This window comes from Gymnoscopelus braueri, assembly GCF_963280865.1.
Source record: "Gymnoscopelus braueri genome assembly, chromosome: 6".
Taxonomy (NCBI): domain Eukaryota; kingdom Metazoa; phylum Chordata; class Actinopteri; order Myctophiformes; family Myctophidae; genus Gymnoscopelus; species Gymnoscopelus braueri.
Genome location: NC_137607.1, coordinates 8,901,852 through 8,928,759, shown reverse-complemented (window position 1 = coordinate 8,928,759; position 26,908 = coordinate 8,901,852). Strand labels below are relative to the sequence as shown.

At 41.6% G+C, this 26,908-nt stretch overlaps 2 protein-coding genes across 2 annotated transcripts in view; both read right to left on the bottom strand.

Moving 5' to 3' along the window:
• nrd1b (nardilysin b (N-arginine dibasic convertase)) overlaps nucleotides 1-4,176 on the bottom strand; it is a 42,698-nt gene extending 38,522 nt beyond the window's left edge. The window contains exons 1-3 of the mRNA XM_080430926.1: nucleotides 4,101-4,176; nucleotides 3,379-3,473; nucleotides 1,039-1,253 (exon numbers count right to left, since the gene is read on the bottom strand). Of these exons, the coding sequence (XP_080287052.1) occupies nucleotides 1,039-1,250 (212 nt within the window). The 5' untranslated portion in view covers nucleotides 1,251-1,253; nucleotides 3,379-3,473; nucleotides 4,101-4,176. The remainder of the gene's footprint in view (nucleotides 1-1,038; nucleotides 1,254-3,378; nucleotides 3,474-4,100) is intronic.
• Nucleotides 4,177-10,933: 6,757 nt separating this feature from the next.
• Nucleotides 10,934-25,655, bottom strand: rab3b (RAB3B, member RAS oncogene family; the record flags this gene model as incomplete). Its single annotated transcript, XM_080430950.1, has 4 exons — nucleotides 10,934-11,135; nucleotides 13,901-14,025; nucleotides 14,887-15,005; nucleotides 25,431-25,655. The coding sequence occupies 4 exons, from the start codon at nucleotides 25,653-25,655 to the stop codon at nucleotides 10,948-10,950; spliced, it is 657 nt and encodes a 218-aa protein (XP_080287076.1). The 3' UTR covers nucleotides 10,934-10,947.
• Between the last annotated feature and the right edge of the window lie 1,253 nt (nucleotides 25,656-26,908).

Genomic DNA, 26,908 nt, shown 5'->3' with positions numbered 1-26,908 from the left:
CAACATCACTCATCTCCCATCATTCTCATCTGCCAACAAGCTAACTCACACACACACAGGCCTTCATTCCCACAGGCCAGTTTAGGCGGTATTTTTAAGCGGTCCAACATTCACATTCACTGTTCATTCTACATCATGCTCAGCATTGTCACAGCCACGTTCTGCAGCCTGTCAACGTTCAAACTGATATGTGTGTATCTAACTTATGCCATTGAAAGGTTCAATGTTATATTCATGTAATAAATCCGTTTTTGGGCTCTGCTTTTGACTGGGGGCTCTGCTTTTTGACTTTGTGATCTCAGATTGTGTCATGCTTGCACAGATAATCTATAGTATCACAGGAGCAGAGTCACACCGCCAAACTGAATGCAATATCATAGCAATAAATGGTTTATGGTTCATCCTGAGCTTAAGGAGAATTCCGGACTAGACTTTTTATTACTTTTACTGTATATGGTGTCATTATATCAGGATGAGTGGTACAGTACGACTTTTTTAGTTTTTGTGATATCTGATGTTCATAATGACAGAAACCTTGCCACAGTGTTTTCGTCCCAAATAGGCCGCCTTAGTGTTTACAAGCAGACTTGGATGAAATCACGGGTGAAATCTCGTCGGGACATCCGGAGGGGCGCATCTAACACTGTGGAGGGTTTTCTGTCAATATGAACGTCAGATATCACACACAAAAAAAAGCAAAAAAAAGCACACAGACCGTCCGCTCATGTTTTTAGCTGCGGTGGACTCGGGATGGAGTTATGAAAATGTTGTAAATGTACTGTATCACCATATAATAACATCATATAAAGGTAAGAAAAGGCTAGTCCGGAATTCTCCAATAAGTGTCTAACTGAACTGGTATGAAGTCAAACGTAGAACCGGTATGAGCCTTTAAAAGCACTCTGCTGACCTCAGCCACACACATCACATGTAATCAGGGCATCATTGGAAAAGAGAGCTTGCTCTCTCAACTGGTCTTCCATGAAAAAATAAATAAAAACAAAGACATGTGACATAACCGCTAGTAAGTACTCTCACCTGTAATTCTTGGGGTCACTGGGTGACTTGATCATTTGTGGGTCACCCGGGTCCTGCTGCGAGACCCTCTCTGGACCCCCGTCCTCCCCCGGTGCCAGCTCCGGACCCCTGGGCTCGGCTGGAGGTGGCGGCGGAGGCTCCCCTTGGTCCGGTGCAGCCACCTGCCCCGCGGATCCTCCGGACAAACTCAACGACTTACTGGTCTGAGGCATTTCCTGTGCGGGGACACAATAGTGGAACACCTGGAACCGTCAGCCCCATGGGGAGAACACATTTGAGCGGTTGACGGAAATCTTTACTAACAAATAGGCTCTGTGCACAGCAGCCGTATACATAGGAAAGAAATTGGGCCTCTTCCTTACTTCCTTCACAGGTGTTACCAATGATACTAATGAAGGCTCTGTTCCATTCTGGTCAGACAGAGTCAGGGTGTTGATATTGTGTATGTTGGCTCACTGGAAACACTCTGCTACACCAGTGGGTCTCAAAGTGTGGTCCAGGGACCCTCATGGTTCCTTGAGAGGGTTCCAAATGGTCCCTTACGGGCGTGCAACTCTGAGAGTGTACAAATGGAACCAAATGGACCCGGTCCTTGAAATTAAAACGCTTGAGAACCACTGTGGAAGTAAGGAAGAGGCCCAATTTCTTTCCAATATGGCTGCTGTGCATCGAAAATATTGCATACCGTCACTGCCGGGCGGTTATCTCGTATCTCCATATTTAAACTTTTTATGTTTTTTCATAAATGAATGAAAATGCCCGTAACGGAAAATAGCAGATTTTGCAGCATCGCGTTGCAACGCGTTGTGAGCTTGTGGATCTGCTATTTGTCGTCACATTAGAAAAATAAAGTAAGTGTGAAAGAGCTTATAACTAAATAATAAATTGGATTCACTGGAATACAGGTTTTTTTTCTACCCCATTTATTGAAAAGTAACTGTTTTGGACATGGTTTACAGTGACGATATGAATATCAAGAGTTGAATTATTGTAAAACATCTGCATTACTTAATTTACAAGAAGTCTACACTGTTATTTTGACAAAATCTTATCCAACGATAACAAAATATTCTAAGTTTTAGGTCTGAGAGGCTAAATCTCATCAAACGGTGGTCCGTGGCTGAAATGGCGAATAAATAATGGACCTTGATATGAAAAGGGTTGAAAACCACTGCATTATGGTATTTTACAACTGATTGATTGATTGGTTGATTGAGTACTTTATTAACAGTTTGCAAAAGAAAAGCACAGAAAGTACAGTTCAATAGAAAGGGATGCTATTAGAGGAATTAAACCCAAGAAAGCACTATGGCTTGTTTCCATTGGAATCCTGTGTATTCAATTCATAGAAATTGAACAGTATAGTACAGTGGTTCTCAAACTTCTTCATGTCAAAGACCCCCAAGTTGACACGTATTAGCCCACGGACCCCCGTTTGAAAAGATATGCCAAGGAGGCGCCCCATAAGAGGAGATTTTTTACGGCTCAGTGATTTTCAACCATTTTAATTTCAAGGACCCCCAGTTTGACATACATTAGGCTGTGGACCCCCATTTAATGGCGTTTCTATCTCGTGGAGCCCAATTTATATCGTAAAATCTATGTTAATTTAACTCAAGAGTGTGTACAAATGGAACCAAATGGACCCGTTACTCTGAGATACAGACCTGTAAGGGTCCATTTGGTTCCTAATCTATCATTTAGCCGGGGATCCCCTGGAAGTCCCTCAAGGACCCCTGGGGGTCCCCGGACCCCAACTTGAGAAACACTGGTATAGTAGATATCAGTGGTGGAAAAAGTACTCAAATTCTTTACTTAAGTAAAAGTACCAATACTGCAATATAGAATTACTCTGTTACAAGTAAAAGACCAGAATTCCAAATGTACATGAGTAAAAGTGCAAAAGTATTGGCATCAAAATGTACTTAAAGTACCAAAAGTAAAAGTACTAAATGTTTGAAAATAGCAGATCTACAAGCTCACAACGCGTCGCGATGCGACGCGTTGTGAGCTTGTAGATCTGCTATTTTCAAATAGCCCAGGTATAAAATAGGGCTGAAGTGGTTAATGTATGTTTTATAATATAATAATTTATATCTGAAAAGTAACTTAAGTTTTTAAATAATTGTAGTGGAGTAAAAATACAATATTTGCCTCTGAGATGTAGTGGAGTAGAAGTAAAAGTATTGTAAATTGGAAATACTCAAGTAAAGTACAATTACCTCAAAATTGAACTTAAGTACAGTACTTAAGTAAATGTACTTAGTTACTTTCCACCACTGGTAGATATATAACTGATTAGAACAGAGTATCTAGCAGCTTCTTTTATCCTCAACCCACCTTGACTGGTCCAGGCAGAGTGAGGTTGGTGTGGCTTGGTGACAAAGTGCTGATCTTCAAGCTGTGTGTTCTGGTCGGCAAGCGACAGCTCTGTGCTAGAGGAGTAGAAGATCAGACATCAGTTAGTTAAGTTACAGTGGTGGAAGAAGTACTCAATCTTTTTCTTACGTAAAAGTACCAATACCACAATATAAAAAATACTCAGTTACAAGTAAAAAGCCTGTGTTCAAAATGTTACTAAAATATACTTAAAGTACCAAAAGTAAAAGTACTTTAGAGCTTGTAGATCTGCTACTTTCAAATAGCCTAGGTATAAAATAGGGCTAAAGTGGTTAATGTATGTTTTATAATGTAATAATTTATATCTGCAAAGTAACTAAAGTTTACCACTAATTGTAGTGGAGTAAAAGTACAATATGTGCCTCTGAGATGTAGTGGAGTAGAAGTAAAAGTATTGAAAATTGGAAATACTCCATTAAAGTAAAAAAATACCTCAAACTGTACTTTAGTACAGTACTTGAGTAAATGTACTTAGTTACTTCGCACCACTCCACTGGTTAAGTAAAGCTCATAATTAGCTTGAGGAGGCTATATTAGCGGCTAACCAGGCTAATATCCACACAATAACACTCAATAACATCAATGGCCGCTTATTAAGACATTCTAATGGATGAAGGCTTATCAAGGATGTGTTTAATTAAACAATAAGAGAATAAACTAACCTTTAATAGACAGAGAGAGAGAGAGAGATGAGAGTAGAGCTGCTTTATATGCAACCTGAACCCGGTCAACCCTGAAGTCAATGTTGCCAGATTGTGTGAGAGAAATAAGCAATAACCGGGTCTATTAAAACAAGCCCAAAAGAGGCAATTTCAAAAATATATATATTTTTAAAAAGAAATAAATAATTTAACATTTTCACAACACAAATCTTGTATGGGGTCCCTGGCAGATGGGGGTCCACGGACAAAAACATATTAATTGAGAACCACTGGTTTAAACAACATTAAGGAAGCAAGCCCAAATAAGCAACCACACTTTAGAAACAATATGAATGAATTAAGTGAATGAATGAATTAATTAAGTGAATTAATTAATTATGTGTTTAAGTCCCAAAAACCGCAACTACCAATGTTTTCAAGCAACTTTACAGAAAAAACAAGTCCAAAGTCGCTTATAGTAAACGGACATGGCAACACTGCCTGTAGTCAAAACAAAGTCTGCAAGGCCGCACGTGATTGGTGGAGCTGTTGCCACGGGTCAAAGACGGAGCGTCTGATTGGTCCCGAGGCTTGGCGTGGGGTACTTGCCTTAACTCTATGGGTGCTTGTTGCCTTGAGTGCAAAATTAACAACAGGAATATTGGTATAATCTAAATTATGCCAATGATCAAATAAAAATAAATGAATGAATTCATTCGTTTATTCTTATTTGATCATCTTTTATGTTTTTATTGTATTTAATAGCTTTATTTATTGTATTTAATAGTTTTTGCCTTGTGTGCACTGCAGATGTAGCTGTATTATTCATGTTTTTATCGGTTAGCCTATTCTCTGATGATGTACTATAATTTCATTCATTTCAATCATTATTTTATTATCTTTTATCTTTTTTTATTTAAATGAGTGGTATATCTGTCTGTCTGTCTATCTATATCTATATCTGTGTTATGACACATATATTACATTTAACGAATTAGGCTAGTCTGCTTAAGTTTAAACTAATATTGATTATTGTGTAATAAAATAAAATAATAATAATAATTAAAATAAAACGTACTTAAGGGAAACACAAAGAAAATGCCGATGCATGTCGGCCAAGTGGCTGCCTTCGTCAGGGCAATAATAATAGTCTTCAAAATTCAATATACACTCATCTCAAGCTTGTGTTATCTATCTAACCCACAGAGGTCTTCAATGCTGTTCAGGCCAAGGACCCCTTAGCTGAAAAGGAGATGAAGCAGGGACCCCCACTACACTGCATATTGTATAAAAGTGTGTTGCAGATTCAACTTTTTCATAGATTTCATAGATGGCTTTTCAGCACTATCATCAGTTTATTTTTGTGTCACATGGTAAAAACGTTGAGGGTGAAATTCCTTACATGGGAATTTGGGCAAAAAAGCACCCTGGGTTTGTGGAGGCCAGTCAAGGATAGTGTGGCTGGGGCCCAACGGGGCCCAACATAAGAGGTGTCACCTCTCCTGACCACATGACCCCAGTTGTACTCAGCCTACTTTACTCCAGAGACACCACCATGACATGGCACTACTGTATGTCTATGTGTAGTAGCTCAATTTATGGAACTACAGATCTATAAATAGTGGTCATATAGATAGAAAAAAGTAGGCCTACATTTGTTTATGGTCATGATGACATCCATATGTTGACGTGTGAATGATACTGAACATTACTCTATGTATGATGCATTTGAATGTCCACACAGTAAAATGCTTAAAGGGATACTTCACTTCACCAAAAAATATATATGAAAAAAGTAGTGGAAAAATCAGCCCCCTCACGCAGTAGAAGGACATTCTAAATTGGCTTTTCCAAAATAGCAGATCTACAAGCTCATAGCGCGGCACCCCATCTCAAAATGTTTTGTTCCAGGGACCCCCCAGGAAGCAATGATTTGAGTTAAAAATGTTCACTTTAAAACATATATTTATATTCAAAGATGTGCACACATTTTCCACAATCAGATCTACAAGGTCATAGCGCAGCACTTGGTACCACGCTATGAGCTTGAAGATCTGCTATTCGGCAGCGGTTCCGGTAGGAGACAAAAAGGAGACTCTTTTCTCTCCTACCGGAACCGCTGCCGGTCATCGAATTATTGGCTTAAAAACTAATAAATATCCATGAATTCAAGTCTAATAGGGAGACTAGGGTTTAAGCGCTTAAGTTACATGTTAAAACAATATACATTTAAAAAGTAGACATATTAAAACAACATGCATTTAAAAAGTACACACACTTGAAGAAACAAAAATCTAAGTTTCAAAAAAAATCTACGAGACAAAAAAAACTAAACAAAACAATCTATGGTTAAAGATTGTGATTTTTTTTATTCATCATTATACTAAATTGCATCTATAATATACAAACATTCACAATATTTTTGTACAATCACTTTGTGCTTCTCCCTCGTACAGGAGGACTGTAAGTAAGACACCAATAAGTTTACATAAAGTCTCTAGGGTATTTAATACAGCATAAAAATAAATCCATACTCAACACCAGTAGAATGTCCTAAGCTCTATCATTTACAAAGTCACTTAATAAAAAATAATCATATGAAGACATCGTCAACAATAATATTATTGTATTATTTCATCAATATGAAGACACACATGGTGGGGTTCACACACAGAAAACGTGCGCTGTGATTTCTATATAACAATTTGGCAGGATATATTGTTTGTACTACAGTATTCTTTTTTTTAATGATCACCATCCTTGTAATAATATTCAATGATAAATCCACAAAAGGTTTTCCATGGTTGTTTTTCTTTTTCTACATGTATCGCTTTTCTCTACATAGTTTTATGTTTACGTATGTATATGTCAGCTGACATGACGTCAGTAAATAGCACACTTCAGTCAATGATACTGCACACGACACCAAACCCATAGAACTCAACACGCAATAGATAGTCTGGCATATGGAATAGGATAGATACACTCTAAACCGGTGGTTCTCAACCTTTTCAGGCCGTGACCCCCCAAAAGAATCATATTTGAACTGGGGACCCCCCAAAATAATCCTATTTGAACTGGGGACCCCCCAAAATAATCCTATTTGAACTGGGGACCCCCCACCCCGACAAGCACTTGGAATTGTAGGAGTTGAGGCATTACATTTATTTTGACTCGGTTCCACAGATAAATAATGTGAAAATAGCTGATCTATACAAGCTAGCTTGTAGATCGGCTATTTAATTTTTTTTTCATACTATTTGACAATTTGGCCAATGTTTGACCAGTTTTTATATTGTTGATTACTTTTGATGCAGTAATGGTCTTTTTCTTTTCTTTCTTTTTTCTGGGGGGTATTAAAAAGGTCTTAAAAGTCATTAAATTGTCACTTCACATGTAGGGACCCCCTCCCCAAATCATGTGGGGGTCCCCCTGGGGGTCCCAACTCACAGGTTGAGAACCACTGCTCTAAACACGCACACGCACACACGCACACGCACACACGCACACACACACACACACACACAGGCAGGCACCCATGCAGACACACACACATTCGTTTATTATACTTGTGAGGACATCATTTTAGGTGGACAATTTTATGAATGCCATTTTTTTTTTCAGTGCGCTGCAACACATTGTGAGCTTGTAGATCGGCTATTTTCGTTGCACGACACTGCCGCGAAACTATGGATGTATAAATCAGGCATTACTCTGTTTCTCAAATTCTACGACATGTGGCCCTCACAAGTATAGTAACACAATACACAGTACACACACACACACACACACACACACACACACACACACACACACACACACACACATACACACACACACACACACACACACACACACACACACACACACACACACACACATTCTAATGAAAGAAACACTGCTAATATATGGGCTACAGCTACATGACTCCACACTGCTAAGTGGGAGATACACGATCGGAAACAAGCGCTAAGTGTGTGCTTTTAACTCAACAGCTCTACATAAGACTGTCACAAAAACTATACCATAATATGGCATTGGATTGTAAGGTAAGGTAAGGTATGGTATGGTATGTTTTATTGTTCCCTTGGGTCTATTTTCCCTTTTTCGTCCCATCCTATAGCTACTACTGTATAGCAGTGTGCAGCCACGGTGCAGCAGTGACCCCGGAGGCAAACTCCAGTTGTTGTAACGCCAGTACCTTGGTCAAGGTATCTCTCTATCTGACGCCAACGTCTGTCTGATGTTCTTACCGTGTAACATATTACCGTAACAAACTAGAATAACTATATTACTAGCCATGTTGGTCCGTCTCGAACTTGAACATTAAGTGTGAGTGTGTGTGGACTCTGACGAGAGCATTAAAACCCTCTTGTGCACTTCAAATATGACTCTTGGTTGGCCCTTAGGCCGGCTACAAACTTCACCCAACATGCAGGGTAGGCAATAACTGCAAAATGACGTCATTCGGAACTTCTGCTGTGCCTGTCAGAACTCTGTTTTCGGCCGTTCTTGCACCTCCGAGATGTTCTGACTAGCCGAAAGAAAGTTCAGACAGTGTGATTGGTCAGAAAGTTGCCTTTCCGAAACCGAAAAATCATCCTATGTAGTCGGCTTTATAGTCTCGCGCAGCCAGACAGTCGGGGATCTCCTCCTCCTGACATCTAAATTCAATGAATGGCTACCACGTACCCCTCCCCCCCTAACACTGCTGAAGTGCCCTTGAGCAAGAGCAAGAACCCCTGACTGCTCCAGTGCTCTGCTCTGTGTGTGTGTGTGTGTGTGTGTGTGTGTGTGTGTGTGTGTGTGTGTGTGTGTGTGTGTGTGTGTGTGTGTGTGTGTGTGTGTGTGTGTGTGTGTGTGTGTGTGTGTGTGTGTGTGTGTGTGTGCGCGTGTGTGTGCGTGCGTGCGTGTGTGTGCGTGTGCGCGTGCGCGTGTGCGTGCGTGTGTCTGATCTCTGATCATCTGGCTACACGAGACGTTCTAAGTTCTAAGCTCAAATCAGTTAATATTGATAATACTTCAAACTTGATTTGTATTCCTACATGTATAGAATGTAATTCAGAGTGCTTTAAGGCTAATAAGGGTGTAAATGTAACCTTCATAATAGTTGACTGTGACATACAGTCCAGCCTGGGAGTTGTGCGTTGGTGGTGCAACAATGCTGCACTGTGCACACTAAAATCCACTCAGGATTTTTCAGTGTGTAAGTAAGGCCAGGAGCAGATATACTCACTTTGACACTCTCAAGAGTTAAAGAGCTAAACATGGACCCTTCTGGGTTCTTACTGGCCACATGGTGTTAGACACTGATGACCTTATGTTGACCCCTCACCCCTGTAAACGTATGATTGTGAACAGCTATGGTGCACGCGTGTCTCATTGTGCTGTGTAACTAACACACACACACACACACACACACACACACACACACACACACACACACACACACACACACACACACACACACACACACACACACACACACACACACACACACACACACACACACACACACACACAGAGCACGCACGCACACGTTTGTATTAGGCTACTAGACTTGTGAGTACATCAAAATTGTAGGATGGCATTGAAAATAGCAGATTTCCAATTTGTCAGTGAGTGACATTGCTGTAAAGCTAAAGAATAAAACACTAACCCTAACCCATAGCCTAACCTCTAAATGCAAAATCCTAATCCTATTCCTAAACACAGCCTGAATCGGTTCCTAATTGGAAACCTACATTAGGTCTACCTCTAAAGATCCGTTTTAACCATAACACCAGGAACTAGGATAATTGCCCTCACAATGTCTATTTCTAATAATTCTAAATTCTACGGTATTTATGGGGACGTTTGGGCCTCACAAGTATAGTAATACAGTACGCGGTGCACAGTGTACACACACACACACACACACACACACACACACACACACACACACACACACACACACACACAGAGGACAGGAGAGGGAGAGGCAGTGCTGTGCTTACCAGTGGTCCCTGCTTTAAGCTTCCTCTCGCCCCTCAAGGGCCAAGCTCAGATGACTGGGTGACAAAGAGAGATGTACACACAAGAAGTAGCAGTAGCAGCAGCAGTAGTAGTAGTACTAGAAGGAAGTAGTAGTAGTAGTAGTAGTAGTAATAGTAATAGTAAAGTAGTATTAGTTAGCAGTAGTAGTAGTAGTAGTAGTAGTAAGAGTAATATAAGAGTTAATTATTTGTTGTTCACATTTAGAGCCCGACCGATATTGGTCAGCCAATCATCAGCCGATATTGGCCTGCTACAGATATATATCGGTACCGGCCGATATGTCGTCTGATATGCGGAGAAATGAATAGTTTTTTAAAGGACATAATACAGAAAAAGATGCTTGGGGGTCGTAGAAATTGGGGTCATATTTCATATATGGTCATTATGTTTTTTTTTATAGTTATTTATAATTATTTAATTCCCAGTTAAGTTTACTGTTTCAGTACACTAATGTCATTTTGGAAAATACAATTTTATAACTGTAAAGTAGCCAAAGTGAAAATATATTTTTTTAGAGATCAAGATCATTGAAAGACATTTTTTTTGGTATTTCGTTTTTTGTACCTAATAAGAACGGCATCGGCCTTCAAAAGTCCAGTATCGGTCGGGCCCTGTAGTTCACACAGATGTGGACAAATCATGTGATTGAGGGAATGACAGCGGAACAGATGCTGTTTCTCTTCTGGCCGTTTCGGAAAGAGATGAGAAGAAGAAGAAGAAGAAGAAGAAGAAGAAGAAGAAGAAGAAGAAGAAGAAGAAGAGAGCTGGAGAAAAGAGGAATGACAGGAAGTAGAATCATCGTAGAAAGACACAACAAGGGGACGGCGGCCAATCAGCAGCACTTCTGCGGCAGCTGGGCGGGCTTGTCGGTGAGTCGGGTGGTGTTGGCGTTGCCGGGCGGGGCGGGGGCCTCCACGTCCACGCGCTCAGACATCTTCACGCAGATGATGTCCACCAGACGCTCAAACACCTGGCGGACGTTGATGTTCTCCTTGGCGCTGGCTTCGTAGTACTCGAAACCTGGGGGGGTCACATGGAGAGAGAGGTGACAAACCACAAGAGTTGGATTTGAAGTCAGGTCCTGGTGACTCATGTGGTCACTAAAACAAACATGGGCAAATTCTCCTTCTACAGCACGGCCACCAAGGTATGGAATAGTCTAACCCCATCCCTCAAAAAATGCAGTTCGCTGGGCTCATTTAAAACAGCCCTAAAAACTAATCTTTCTGGAGGCCATAAGAGGAGGTAGTACTATATAGTATTTTTTTCATGCTTTTTCTTGTACATAGTGGTATTTTTTCTCTGTATTTTTATGTTGATATTTGAACGGTTTGGTTGCTACTATATATGTCTATGAAATTAATACCAAGGACCCCAACGGAAACAAGTTCGCAAGGACTTTTTTGGTCGGACCTTTTAGACAAAAGTATTATAAATGTAACTGTGTTGTTTTACATTATTTTGCCTAATACACATTTCAATCAATCAATCAATCAATCAATCAATCAATCAATCACTAACCTTGTTCCCTGGCCTGGGAACCACCTGAGGCCCTATCTTGCCCCTAATGCCTAAACTTGTTAGGCTTTTCTTTTAAAAAAATTTTTTGGGGGGCTTTTATGCCTTAATTGACAGGATAGTAGGCTGACAGGAAATGGAGAGAGAGATGGGGAGTGACATGCAGCAAAGGCCGTCGAGATCGGGACTCGAACCCGCGACACACTGTCAGGCTACTTTGAAGCCTATAGGTGCCCGGACCACTACTCCAGCAGTCCGGGCCATTCATTTTTTTTAATACTATTTTTAAAAACATTTTTAAACAGTTAATATAGCCGATCTACAAGCTCAAAACTTGTGGATGTAGATGTAGGCTATTTTCACTACCGTAAGGTATTTTTAAATGTTTCGCAAGATAGTAAAGAATACCTAAAAAGTTTATGCATACAGGGTAAGATAGGACCCAATGTGTCTATAGGGCGGGACATCCGTTATATGTACTTCCCCCGGAAGCTGTCTTATTTGACCAATCACAACACAGCTTTCATGCCCGGGGAATGCTTTTCAACTGCATGGCACCACATCAACTCCACTCCACTTCTTTTGTTTTCCGTTGGGGCAAAAGTACCTGGTACGTTTTTTTATATCGCCTCTGTCGAGGTTCCTATAAAGGGAGCTGAGGTGACACCAAAAGGTGACGAGAGAATCGTGACTTGCGTCATTGTGTCACGACGGACTCCCCTATAGAGTGGTTCAGTGATGACATAGCCCTGTAGTCTATTGGTTCTCAACGTTGTGGTTGGGTCTGGGGACCCAATGCTGTGTGAGTGTACAAATGGAACGGGTCAGTTTGGTTCCATTTGTACACTCTCAGAGTTAAATTAACACTGAGATTTTACAGTGTAGATCAAACCGAGGGTGCGTGGCCTAATGTTTATCAAACTGGGGGTCCTTGAAATTAAAACGGTGGAGAATCACTGAACTAACTAAACTACACTGGAACTCCTGTGATAGTTCCAAGGACCCAGTGTGAGTCGGTCATAGAGCAGCAAAGTACATAAACTACTGCAACAGAATGTTCGCCACATCAAGTGTCACTTTGATCACTCTTATAAATGTTTCTCAGAATCACTGTATTGGCCAAGTGCTGTAGAATACTGTGGAATACTGTAGGTTAGTATAGGTTAATGTAGGTTTGCACACACAAAGAATTGCATGTGGTACTCGCTCACATACATACAGTATATACAGTAACACCAAAATAAAGGTACAGATATTAAAAGACAGTTTGAGACTATAAGCCTATGTGTGCATATTCTGCATACATGAGACAAACCTCTCACATCAGCACACATAAAACCTGTATAGTGCATCGTTAATGACACTGCCCCAGAGCAACACACACACACACACACACACACACACACACACACACACACACACACACACACACACACACACACACACACACACACAGAGAGAGAGAGAGAGCCCCCAGGGGAGCGCTTTTTGGTTCAGCAGTGCTTGTGTTCTCATGTTACACTGCCGCTTAGCATAACTGTCACACTCTGTTGGAATGACACAACCTCCTGGGCAACACAACACTGGCATCTGGACTGTCAAAACTATTCATATTTTATTCCACTAAAACCTCTGTCATTGATAATTTATCATTCTTCTCTTAGTTAACCACATTAAAGGCAGGGCAACTTGCTGGATATTCAAATAACGTATAAGCTAAACAAAAACAAAACACTACCTATGTCATAATTTGGGCGTGTCAATATAGGTGAAATTCTTCAAAAAGAAAACCCTGAAAATAGCAAAAATAGGTGATATACGTGCTCACAATTTGTCGCATCACGACTGCACCACTTCATTTCTAGTCCGTGTTGTGGGCGGCAGTGGCTTGGGAGGTAGAGTGGCCACTTGGGAATAAGAAGGTTCCCGGTTCGATCCCGGGCTCCCCCCTGGGTTCTTGAGCAATAAGATACTGAACCCCTAACAACTGCTGAGCAGGTTGGTACCTTGCATGGTTTACTCTGCCGTCTATGTGTGAATGAGTGAATGCAATGCACATTGTAAAGCGCTTTGGATAAAAGCGCTATATACAGTAAATGTACCATTTGTGGTCCTGGTTCACTTGAAAGGGTGGAGTGTTCACGTAAATAAAGTTTGAACGACAAAAAGCTGAGTCATGGTCTAAGTCCACTTCAGGGGCTGAAAGGGCCCAGGTGTGAAAATGCCCAGGCTCCGCCCCTTTCATAACGATGTAGGAATGGACTCACCTAATTGCTCGGCCAGGTGTTTTCCTTTCTCTGCGGGGACCACCCTCTCCATGTCCATGTCACACTTGTTCCCCACCATGATGACCTGAGCGTTGTCCCACGAGTACGTCTTGATCTGGGTGGCCCTGCAAACACATCGCCGCGAACGGGGTTTAAACATAACGAGGCACGCTCTACTCATTCAGTAATTAGCTCTGAAGTAACAGCAGTGGTTCTCAAAGTGGGGTCTGGGGACCCGTAAGAAATGGACCCGTAAGGGGGGTCCATTTGGTTCTGTCAATCACAGGGCCCTGAGCGCAGACGCTGATTGGCTCTTCCACTTTTCGGTTTCTGAAAAACGCCCACCCAGCGCTTGGGGCCAGACCGGTCTGCAGAAGACACATGATAAAGTGAATTCATGCGATCGGGATGGTTTACCAGGCTACTATAAGTTCTTGGTTTTTCCCTATGATCTTAGATTACTGAGGCACTACACTGTCTCTCAGCTAAATGCCTACATTTAAAATTGTAAATTGTATATTGTCTTGTCCTGTAACTGTATCTTAACTGCTGTGCTGCCTTTGGTGACTGAATTTCTCTCACAGGATCAATAAAGGTCTTATCTTATCTTATATCTCTGCTGTCGGGCAGAACAGCTAACTCCAAAATGTACATTTTTCAGCAAATGCAAAAAAACAAAAAGTGGAGTTTTTACATCATTTTTTGTTCATCATTGATAAGAACAGCTGAATGGACCTCCAAGCTCACAATGTGGTTGGAAGTCAAAAGGGGGTGGAGCCTGGAGTCAGCAAAACCAGCTAACTTTTAAACCAGAAAGTTTGAGGATCCAATGGAGTTAGCTGGTTTTGTCAGAAGCGCTTTTTAATGCTTTCCATTGGTTCAATATTTGATTTACCAACACACAGACATAAAGGGTGTTCAATAGCACTGATTTATGGGAAAAAATGCAAAAGCGTCAAAATGGAGTGTGAGGGCCAATCCCGTACCAGTCCTGCACGGCGTTGAAGGACTCCTCGTTGGTGATGTCATACATGAGGATGAAGCCCATGGCTCCTCTGTAGTACGCTGTAGTGATGGTTCTGTAGCGCTCCTGACCCGCTGTGTCCTGTAATACACATAAACATGTTATTAATATACACACATATATACACACACAGCTGTAGTGATGGTTCTGTAGCGCTCCTGACGTATATATATATATCAGAGCCGTATAAGAGAGTTATGACACTATAGCGTTGACTCCCATTGTAAGAATGGAATGCGGAAGTGCTCTGTCTGTCTCAATGAGATAGTTCCAATGTTTGGAACTATAGCCTATAGCGGCCGGTTTTGCGGCGAGATCAAAGCGTGACGTTACTCTCTCTTCTACACTCTGATATATATATATATACTGTATATATATGACATATATACACAATAGGAATACGTGCAGTGACCACTTTCACCCTCCCCTCCTGGCTTCCCACCAATGAACACGGGCCAATTGTGTTTGTGTAGACGCTCGACAAAGCCGGATGCACCGCGGTGGACTCGAACCCACAACCTCCGCGGCTGACGGCAGGCACTTTACCCACTGCGCCACTCCAGGGATCGAACAGTTTTTGAATAGCTGATCTAGAAATATTAATAATAATGATGATGAAAAAAATCCAAAGAAAATTGGGGGAAATAAAATGAAAAAAATTGGTTGCATGACCCAAATATGGGTCCCGACCCATTGGTTGTGTTTTAACCACATGAACCCCAGCTCACTGGTTCTCAAAGTGGGGTCCGCAAAATGAGTTAAAGGTAGGGTAAGTGATATTTTTGGGTTAAAACAAAAAGTATTTTGTTAAAAGGTTAAATCACTATATTCTGATAGTAATCATTGCTATAGAGTGTTTGTTCAGTAACAGGAGTCTTCATGTCTCGCCAGCTCTTTAATAAACAGAAAATACATTTTCCGGTAGGTGTCAAAATCTCAGCCAATCAGGAGAAAGTACCCATTTTTAAGCTTCATTTTTAGTGTTCCAGTTCCAATTTTGCCTGCTCATTTCTTAGTGTCATCACTTCTGATTTCACTTGTTTAATCTATATCCTGATTGAGTTCTCTATCCTGATAGGACAAAATTGGAAATGAAACTGAAACTGAAACGAAAATTGATTTTCTGTTTTATAAAGAGCTGGAGAGACAAGGAGACTCCTTTTACTGAACAAACACTCTATAGCAATGAGTACTATCAGAATATAGAGCTATTTAACACTTATTTTAACCAAAGAAAATCACTTACCCTACCTTTAACATGAGTTAATGAGTTAGCATCAAAATCAGTTTAGCCACTTTAACCCCTATACATCAGATATATTTGAAAATAGAAGATATACAAGGTCACAATCTGCTATTTTCAAATAAATCCTGAAAGAACGTTTAAAATAAATAATAATAATAATAATGTTTTTAACATTTTAACAACACAAATCTTGTAGGAGTCCCTGGCACAATATCTTATCAGACGGGGCGGGGGTCCGTGGCCAAATACATTAATTTGGGGGTCCTTAGAAGCAGTGCCCTGGCGCTGTGGGGTGAACATTCAGACAAAATGTCAGCTGTACAGTACAAGCTGCTGCTTGATTAGGCTCTCAAAGACACGTCTATTACCCAGGCTGACAGCACACTGCACTCTGCCAACATCAATGGACCACAGCTGTGTGTGTGTGTGTGTGTGTGTGTGTGTGTGTGTGTGTGTGTGTGTGTGTGTGTGTGTGTGTGTGTGCGTGTGCGTGTGCGTGTGCGTGTGTGTGTGTGTAAAGAGCGAAGAGCAGCTGCTATGGCAACCATCGTTGCCAGCGATGCAAGCTGCATGTCTGTTCTCCATCTTTCACTTTCATCAAGGAAGAGAGAGAAGAGAGAGAGAGAGATAGCACATAAACAGATTTACTATATAAATGCACCATTTATAGAGCGAGACAGAGACAGGGACAGAGACAAACAGAGTGGAGAGTGGCAGAGAGAGAGTGAGAGAGAGAGAGAGAGAGAGAGAGAGAGAGAGAGAGAGAGAGAGAGAGAGAGAGAGAGAGAGAGAGAGAGAGAGAGAGAGAGAGAGAGAGAGAGAGGTAACAATAGAGACAGACAGACAGAGGGAGTGATACCTTTAAAATCACCTTAATTAAACCACTCAAAAGTATTCACTCAAAACCAAAGAAAACAAAAACACCAACAAACTTGATCCACTGACCCATTCTGCTCTGGTCATTGTACATACATAACATCTCTATCAAACCATCTCCTCCTCTTGAATTGAACACATCAATGCAGAGGCCTCTACCTTGTCCACCATTTTATAAAAGGCAAACTCCACTTAACGGTAGGGTATGTGATCTTTTTGGGTTAAAACTAAAAGTTTTTTGTTAAAAGGTTAAAGCACTATATTGTGATAGTAATCATTGCTATAGAGAGTTTGTTTAGTAACAGGAGTCTCTCCAGCTCTTTAATAAACAGAAAATACATTTTCAGGTAGGTTGACAAAATCTCAGCCAATCATGAGAGAGTACCCACTTATCAGCTTAATTTTTATAGTGTTCCAGTTCCAATTGTGTCTGCTCACTTCTTAATGTCATCACTTCCAATTTCACTTGATTAATCTGTATCACGTCTGAGTTCTCTATCCCGATTGGATAAAATTGGTATCCCGACCTGAAAATGCATTCACCGCTTCGCACCGCGATTCGAGCTTGTAGATCTGCTGCTTTTGATACGTTTGTGTGACACCGTAGAATGATCAAGTTGGGAGTTAATTTACAAAAAAAACACTAAAAGTTAAGAATACGGAGATAAGAGGTTTCTGTCCGACAGCAACGATATGCTTAGTTTCCCAGGCTTCTGTTAACTAGACCTGCTCATTTTTTCCCTTCCCTTGATTGTCCATCATCTTATAAAAGGCCCACCATGAGGCCAAATATAAACGTGCCACGGCATACTGTCTGACGTACATTTCATCACCAGCTCATGTCCACGGCGGTCCAAGTACTCTGGCCCTCATTTATCAACGGAGTGTACAAACCGGCTTACTTTTTAGCTTATATTTGCCCTTACGCCAACGTCCAAGTGACATTTATCAAGCAATCCTATACAGCCAATCCTAGCAGACATATCGTCTGTCCTTTGATAAATGTGACGGCTGAAACCGACCATCATTTAAATAACACACCCTTGAATGTTCTCGAAACGCTCCGATTTTACGACATGAAGAACCAGAATACGACCAATCAATGTATGGAAAGCCAATAAGAAAGAGTCCCCCCCGCCTCGCTGCCTGTCAAGTAACACACACACACACACACACACACACACACACACACACACACACACACACACACACACACACACACACACACACACACACACACACACACACACACACACACACACACACACACACACTCGCTACCTACTTGCAAGCCCAACTGTGTCTTTCATGTATTCCGTAACGGCACAATCTTTGTCAAGTAGGCTAGTAGCCTACATGAATGACACCAATCACATCGCCATGAATGGAATACGTTTGTATTAGGGCCGGGACTTTATCGCGTTAATTTCGATCAATTAATGACAGAAAAATGATCGCGTTAATTTTTTTTTAAATCACACCTATTTTTGCACCGCGGAACGTTTCTCACTGGACGAGTTTCAGACGGACCGATCATACCAGCGCTGGTATGATCGGTCTGTCTGAGAAGCTGTCTGAGAAGTGAGAACGACGTGGTTCTCACTTCTCAGACAACAACAAAGTTAACTGCAGCCACTGAATGAAGACGTGCCGCATAGCCTGCTTGATAATGTTGGCTGGGCAAATCAGAATCTGTAATGGATGCCCCCCCCCACGCGCGTATGTCCCGTTTGGGGGGGGGGGGGGGGGGGGCGGGGCGGCGGTGCGCTGGGGGGAGGGGGGGGGTGCATGATGCGGTGCGGGTCACATGCGTGCGATTTTTATTACTAATTAATTAAACGATTATAAAACAACAGTAACAACAACACACTCTACCAGCCTCCAGTGGTAGAAAATAGCAGATCTACAAGCTCACAATACCTTGCGCTTGTAGATCTGCTATTTTCCCATGGTTACTGATAGAGTTAATCTTGATTGATCATAATGTGTCTAGGGTCATAAACCTGCTTTAAATGTCAAATGTATAATAATAATCGAAATCTACAAAGTAACTTGTAACTAAGGTTTTCAAATAATTGTAGAGTAAAAGTAAAATATTTGCCTCTGAGATATAGTGGAGTTACTGGAGTAGAAGTAAAAGTATTAGAAATTGGAAATACTCGAGAGTCAAGTGCAAATACCTCAAAATTGTACTTAAGTACAGTTCTTGAGTACATGTACTTAAAGACGTATGCCAAAATCCATTTGAAGAAATTGCTTTTCACTGTTCTCAGGTCAAATATTGATATGCGATTAAAATGCGATTAATTGCGATTAATTAATTACAAAGCCTCTAATTAATTAGATTTTTTTTTTTATCGAGTCCCAGCCCTAGTTTGTATATTAATTTATTTAACCCATACCGAGCAGTGCACGTTTGAGTTACACTAAAATGAAGCAGTCATGTATTCCCTGTGAGACTCGGGCTGCAGTGAGTCCCGCAATGCCGCGTTAATGAGAGATTGCCTGGAGAGGCACTTATAATCTGAACGTTTATGGAGTGACTGATGAATAGATGCATAAACATTAAAGGATGAAGGCTGGTGTGTGCAGGGATAGTTAAATCTCAGATCTCCCGGTTGCCCAAATAAATCCACAGCGTCGCCGATCCCGACTCGCGAACATGCTCACGCATAAGCGCTCATATATTTTGAAAATAGCAGATCTATAAGCTCACAGCGCGTTGCATCGCGACGCTTGTGAGCTTGTAGATCTGCTATTTCCAAATAGCCAATGCAGCCAGATCTGCAATCGTATCTGAATGAATGTTAAAGCAGTTTGTTTAAATGAGTGAATGATTAAGCACCTAGCTTGTATCATTGCAAATAGGCTATGTTAGGTTTTAATTGCTTGTCATTGTCACATGGAAATAAAATAGGCGTGCATGTCCATGAATGCCTTATTTTATAAATTCATAACATGTTATATTTTCACCGGGATTATTTATTAGTGTGTTAGATGTACATTTTGGAGTGGATACATGTGTCCAGGGGAACCGCCTTCCATTTCGACATCCTGCCACTACGACTACGTGGCTTCCGCGTGCGGTTAGGGTTAGGGTTAGGGTTAGGGTTAGGGATAGGGTTAGGGTTAGGGATAGGGTTAGTAATGTCGGAAGTCGGAACAATGACATGTCGGAACAATGACACGTAACCCCCGTTTGTTCAGGTCTACGATGGAACAAACGGGTGCATCCAAAGTCTACGTGGCCTCAGACCTGACGTGAGATCTGAGCGGGCCGTACGAAAATTGCATTATTTGGTCTACACCACTTTGATAAATGAGGGCCACTGACTGCACATGAGCAAGAAAAGGAAAGGAGATCCCTCACTACCCACTGTTTTATATCATGTGACAATAAAGGACTTGAATTGGAAGTGATGCATGCTTGCAGGTTTACTTAAATGGAACACAAGCGGAACAGAATAAAAAAAACAGATTTAACAAGAAAGGATTTGAATAAATTATGCCAACAGGCTTCTCTGCCTTTTCTGTACAGTATGTGAACACATGTAGAGGAAAATCTGCTGAACGGAACAAATCAGCCTGTAGTCTACTCCAGGCTCTGCAAGTGTGTATTGTTTCCCCCATTCTTTACGCGACACATTCAAAACAACCAGTTCATGCGCATTATTTGATCAGCAAACTAGAGTAAAATAAAGTAAAAGTATAGTGTATTCTGGTTCATATAAATATCCGTTGTGTAGTGTTCCTCAATGGAGTGCTCTGAGGCTGGAGTAGTGTTTAACTACTACAACTGGGGAAGGGGAAAGATGGCTGAACAAACTCTTCGAGAGACGGAAAATAGTGGCGGAAAATGTACATTTTCCCTCGAAATGCTCTGAACAGCCTGTTTGAGCGTGTGTCAGGTTCTTGATCCGATCGGAGCTTTTTTCGGCACCCGAGTGTTGCGCCTAACGTGGTGACCTATCGATTTCTGTTCCGCCCGCTGGCTGCAGCCTTGTTCCTGCGGACGAGGTTTCCAACAGACGAGGTCACGTGTTGTCAATCGGCCGATCATCAAAATGTCGCGTCTATTTCTTTTATTTCACAGCCTATGGCAAAAAGGCTCTCTCGCAGCTTTTCTGAAGGAATTTAGTTGCATCGGAAGTCTTCAGAGAATCACAGGAATGCAGAAATAATCAACACAGCTTAGAGTTAACTGTGACAGTAGAGCTCTTCTCACAACGGCCTCTTGCCATGACACAAGTCCTTCAGATGTGTGGAAGCAGCAAGCAGGTCATTAGATTCTATTGCATTGAGTGCTTGATTTAGCTTTAGTCGTAGTCTTTTGAGGATTAGTCACATTTTAGTCATCTGCAATTAGTTTTAGCCTAGTTTTAGTTGCCAAAATGTCATACGATTTTAGTCAAACTCTGCGGTTGATTTAGTCGAGTACATTTTATTTTGGCGGGCCGCGTGATGCAACCAAGCATAAAATGACTTGTCATAGTTCTATTGGATCTCTTCTCCACTAGTCCCTCCCAAACATTTTTGTCTGGTTTGAATTTGTTGACAAAATTGTCAATACATTTAGTCATATAGTTTTAGTCGTCATTGTAGTTTCATTTAGTCGACAAAATTAACACTGCTCTTGAACATACATCAGTGCTTCTGTAGACAACACATTGCGGATAAGAATCACAACCACAATTGCGACCCTCGCGCGCTGCACGGACGCAGACAGTAGCAGTATAACCACTTCAACCCCATATGGTTTAGCGGAGTCCCTCAGGGCTCTATACTAGTGTGTTTTATGTTTTCTGTTGTTGTGGGGAAAGCTTTCGCCGAAAATAGCCGATCGACAAGCTCACGACGCGACGCGACGCGACGCAACGCTATGCAACGCGTCACGTAGTGAGCTTAATCAGGCCTTTACGGCGCTCTGCTTTCAGTCCCTTCATGACCTACACTGTCCTGCAGCTTGTTCTTTACAGACCCAGAAACACAGTTTAAAACTGTGTCAGCAGACATTTGCCCTGGAAGAGTATCACAAGAGTATCGGACAGAGACAGACGGATGGACGGACGGATGGACGGACGGATGGACGGACAGACGGACAGACGGACGGAGAGAGAGACAGAAAGAGAGAGACCACAATGGAACCAAGTCCCCAGGACTTTTTTGTGTTATCTTTTAGCCTTAATATCTTACTGTAGGGCTACCACGTGCTGCTGACATTTCTGACTATACAATTTTCAATAATCAACCAGACAGAGAGAGAGAGAGAGAGAGAGAGAGACAGACATAGAAAGAGGGACAGAGAGAGAGAGAAAGACAGACAGACAGAGACAGAGACAGAGAGAGACAGGGAAAAGAGAAGATGGCAGAGTCACAGACTGCCAGGGTCAGCTGTGACTCTGTGAGAGATGTGTCATGTAGTGTGTGTGTGTGTGTGTGTGTGTGTGTGTGTGTGTGTGTGTGCGTGTGCGTGTGTGTGTGTGCGTGTGTGCGTGTGCGTGTGTGTGTGTGTGTGTGTGTGTGTGAGAAGATTAACAGGCAGACTGTTAGCTTGGAGGGCATGCTACAACATCTATAAATTCTCCTCCTGCTGCCTTGATATTCTGCCAACAGGCCTTTTTTTCCCAAATGTTTTTTCATCTTCTGCAAACAGTCAACACATCTCTTCTTCTCTCAGGCTGCTTCCAACAGACCCTGCAAACTGCAGTCATCAAGCAGCACTCTAAAAAAAGACACGTCACTAATGGACAATTATAGGCCCTTGTCAAACCTCCCGTTTTGAACCCATTAAGACCTGAGGCCGATTCTACAAACGCCTTCCAAATCAGTATACTCTCAAACGTTTTCGTACCAAGGAGGACCACCAAAACGATATGTATTTGGCCGCGCACCCCCATCTGAAAATGTTTTGTGCCAGGGACCCCCAGAAGAGAAGATTTGGGTTAAAAAAAATCTAAATTATGAAAACACTTTCCAGATTTTTATTAAAAAAAAATCTAAAATAGCAGATGTACAAGCTCCCAGCGTGACACGAAGTGACGCGCTGTGAGCTTGTACATCTGTTATTTTTGAGAACCGCTGTTCGTAATCAGAAAATAGTTTTCTGAAAAACTAGAACTAAAATGACACAGATGCTTTCCTGGTTTTAAGGGGTTAAGTGAAATCATCATCATCATCATCATCATCATCATCATCATGTCCCCAAGGCAAAACGAGGAACCTGGGGTGACAGGGCTTTCTCAGTTGCAGCCCCCTCCCTTTGAAACTCACTCCCAGCTCACATCAAAGCTGCCCCCACCCTTGCCATGTTTAAGACCACCCACAAAACCCTCCTTTTCATACTTGCATTCCCCGCCTAATTCTAATCCCCCTGCCCTTTGCCTTTTAGTTTTAATGTTTTTGTTTGCTCAGCTTTGAGCCTTTTTTTGTTATTTCTTAAAGTTGTTTTTGTTAGTTTTATTTTGTAAAACGACTTTGAGTGACTAGAAAAGTGCTAGCCTATATACATTTGATGTATTATTATTATCATCATCATCATCATCATCATCACACTGAACAACACTTCGCTATCTTATCTTCAGTAAGGATTCTGACCACACCACAGCACTGACACTGCTCTTGTTCATCCGCTTAAACACAGACAGTGGCGGCATTTCAGTCTTTTTTTAGCACTACTGGATCTCAATATTACTCACATGACTGGGAAACTGGGTGGGACTTTCTGGGACAGTACTAAACTGGTTTGAATCTTAAAGGAAAGGGACTACTTACACATCTGAGCGGACACAAATTACATGCAGAGTTCCCAAAGACTCCATACTGGGGCCTCTTCTGATAAACATCTACGTACTGCCACTGTCTCAGATTATGGAAAACAACAACATATGCTGCCCTAATTAAGCAGGCAACGCACACACATTTACATAACCATATCAGCAGGGGACTATACGGCCCTATACAAGCACAGAGTGAATGCATTGAACAAATCAAAGATTGGATGTGCCAGACTTCTTCAATTAAATGAAGACAAAACTCGAGTAATTGCTTTTGCAGCCAAGGAGAAATGATTAAAAGTCAGCGCTCAGCTTCAATCAGTAATGTTAAAAACCACAATCCAAGCCAAAAACCTTGGTGTAGTCATGGACTCAGAGCTGAATTTTAACAGCCGCATTAACACAATTACAAAGTCGGCCTGCTATCACCTTAAGAATTTATCACGGATTAAAGCATTTATGTCTCAGCAGGATTTAGAAGAAAAAAGAACGTCTCCATTTATATTCAGTAGACTCGACTACTGTAAGGGTAAACATTTATTTATTTAAAAATGCTACTGTTGTTTAAGCCAATGGTTCTCAAACCGCTGGCCCCCTCAAACCAGGGGGTCCCCAGTTAAATTTGGCTGTTAAAAAATAGCAGATATACAGGCGCTGTGAGCTTGTACATCTGCTATTTTTTAAATATTCTAAATTGAATATTTTCCCAGAAAAGCGCAGGTCTGCTACAACTCTCAGTTCTTTTAAATCAAAGACGAAGACCTTTCTGTTTGATGCTGCCTTTTACTGACGTTTGAATTCATTTCATGAGCAGCGCTGTAACGTTAGCTTCATAAATAGTACCTGTTGCATTTTAGCTCCTCATTTTCTATTGTTAACATTTTAAAACTATTTCAATTGTATTTAAATGTCATTTTATAATGTGTTTCTTTTCTCTATTTCAGAGATAGATACTCATACAGAGAGAGGCATGCCGTACAGAGAGGCTTCAACAGGGTGTCTGGGACCCCTAGGGGGTCCTCAGAGTTACTACAGGGGGGCTGCCAAATCTTTGTGTGATAGGAACTTTTTTTCTTTTACATTAACCACTTGAACCCTAGCTTCTCTATTCTGGGGGGGGGGACATTAACGGAAAATAGTCGATTTACAAAAATAGCCGAAAAAATTGCCAAAAATAGCTGATCTACAAGCTCACAATGCGCCGCGCTGCGACGCATTGTGAGCTTGTAGATCAGCTATTTTCGGCGAAAGGTTTGATGTAGAGGGGGGAAAAGAGCAGACCAAGTACAGAGCCAAAAGTCAAATTTACGAAGTATTGAGGGTTTAAGTATACCGTAGTTAAATGTCTTAAAACACACATTAACATGAATCCAACATATGAATAGAAAAGATAATGTGTTACACAACAACACTGATGATAGTGATGTCAAACAAGTCTATGAAGCTATGAAATCTATGAAAAATCTGCAACACAATTTTATACAACATGTAGTGATGGGGGGGTCCCTGCTTCATTTCTCTCTCAGCTATAAGGGGTCCTTGGCCTGAAAAACGTTGAAGACCCCTGCCATATAGACCTAAACGAAATGAACGCGGGCATCGCGTACTGACCCATATCTGCAGTTTGACCCTCTTCTCGTTGCGGTAGACGGTCTTCACTTTGAAGTCGATGCCCACCGTGCTGACGAAGGAGTTGCTGAAGGAGTCGTCCGCGTAGCGGAACAGGAAGGAGGTCTTGCCCACGCTGCTGTTGCCGATGATCAGCAACTTGAACATGTAGTCGAAGTTCTGGTCCGAGCCATCTCTCTGTCCAAAACGCTGCTCCACTTTCGCCATCTGGAAAAGTTTACATTTTATAATTTAGACCTATATTATAAAATATTTAAAAAACGGTGGACGTCACAAACGTAATATCCGGACTTGTGAGGCGCACTTTTTTCGATGAATTGAGTACAAAGGACCCCAATGGAAAAATCCTCTTAGCAGACCTTGTATTGAACTGTACTTTCCTGTGCTTTTTTTGCAAACTGCTAATAAAGTATTCAATCAATCAATCAAACTGCTGCTCTGATCCGCACCAAACTTGGGTGGATCATCATGATCATCAGTGCGGCCCCCCAGGGGCCAAGTCAGGGACCCCCAGGGCCCAAGTCAGGGCCCCCCCAGGGGCCACAGGCCCACCGTTGCTCCAATCCGCACCAAACTTGGCACAAACGCTATTCAGGGTTTGCCATGACAACAGGGGAAAAAACGGCACTACAGCAGTGTTACAGCAGTGTAACTGGATTTTCATGCCAGAAGCCTTTCAATGAAAGTGCGTTGAAGGGATTTAAAAGAAGACAGAGATTTAGAAGACAGTCATTTTACCAGTCTGAGAACCTCAGGCTGCACACTGGCTCATAAGGTTCCCCAGGGTTCTATACTAGGCCCCCTCCTTTTTTCCGCTCTACACCAGGGGTCAGCAAGTAAGTTTGGCCTCGGCCCAAGTTTTCTTCTTTTCCTAAGCCATTAGACCAGTGGTTTTCAACCCTTTTCATGTCAAGGTCCATTAATCATTCGGCATTTGAGCCACGGAACCACCATTTGATGAGATTTAGACTCTCAGACCCAAAGCTTTTTTGTCATCGTTGGATCAGATTTTGTCCGCATTTCCATGCTGTATTGATGTTGGTGCCAAAGGAGAGATAACAGGCAAACGTTGATCAAAATAACAATTCTTCTACATTCTCTAATTTTGTAGACTTCTTGTAAATTAAGTAACGCTGATGTTTAACAATAATTTTACTCTTGAGAGAGTAAAATGAAACCAAATTGAACCCGTAAGGGTCTATTTGGTTTCATTTTACGCTCTCAAGAGTTAGAGATCTATAAGGGTCCATTTGGTTACCAACTCTCCGTCATTTAGCTGCTCGGGACCACCTGGAACCCCCTCAAGGACCACTGGTGGTCCCCGGACCACTGGTTGAGAACCACTGCATAAGATGATGGGCCAGAACGCCATCATTTAACTATGGACCATGGATCATGCGTCAAACCACCTTATTATACAATAATGACTATATTGCTCTAAAAGTTAATGAATAAAGAGG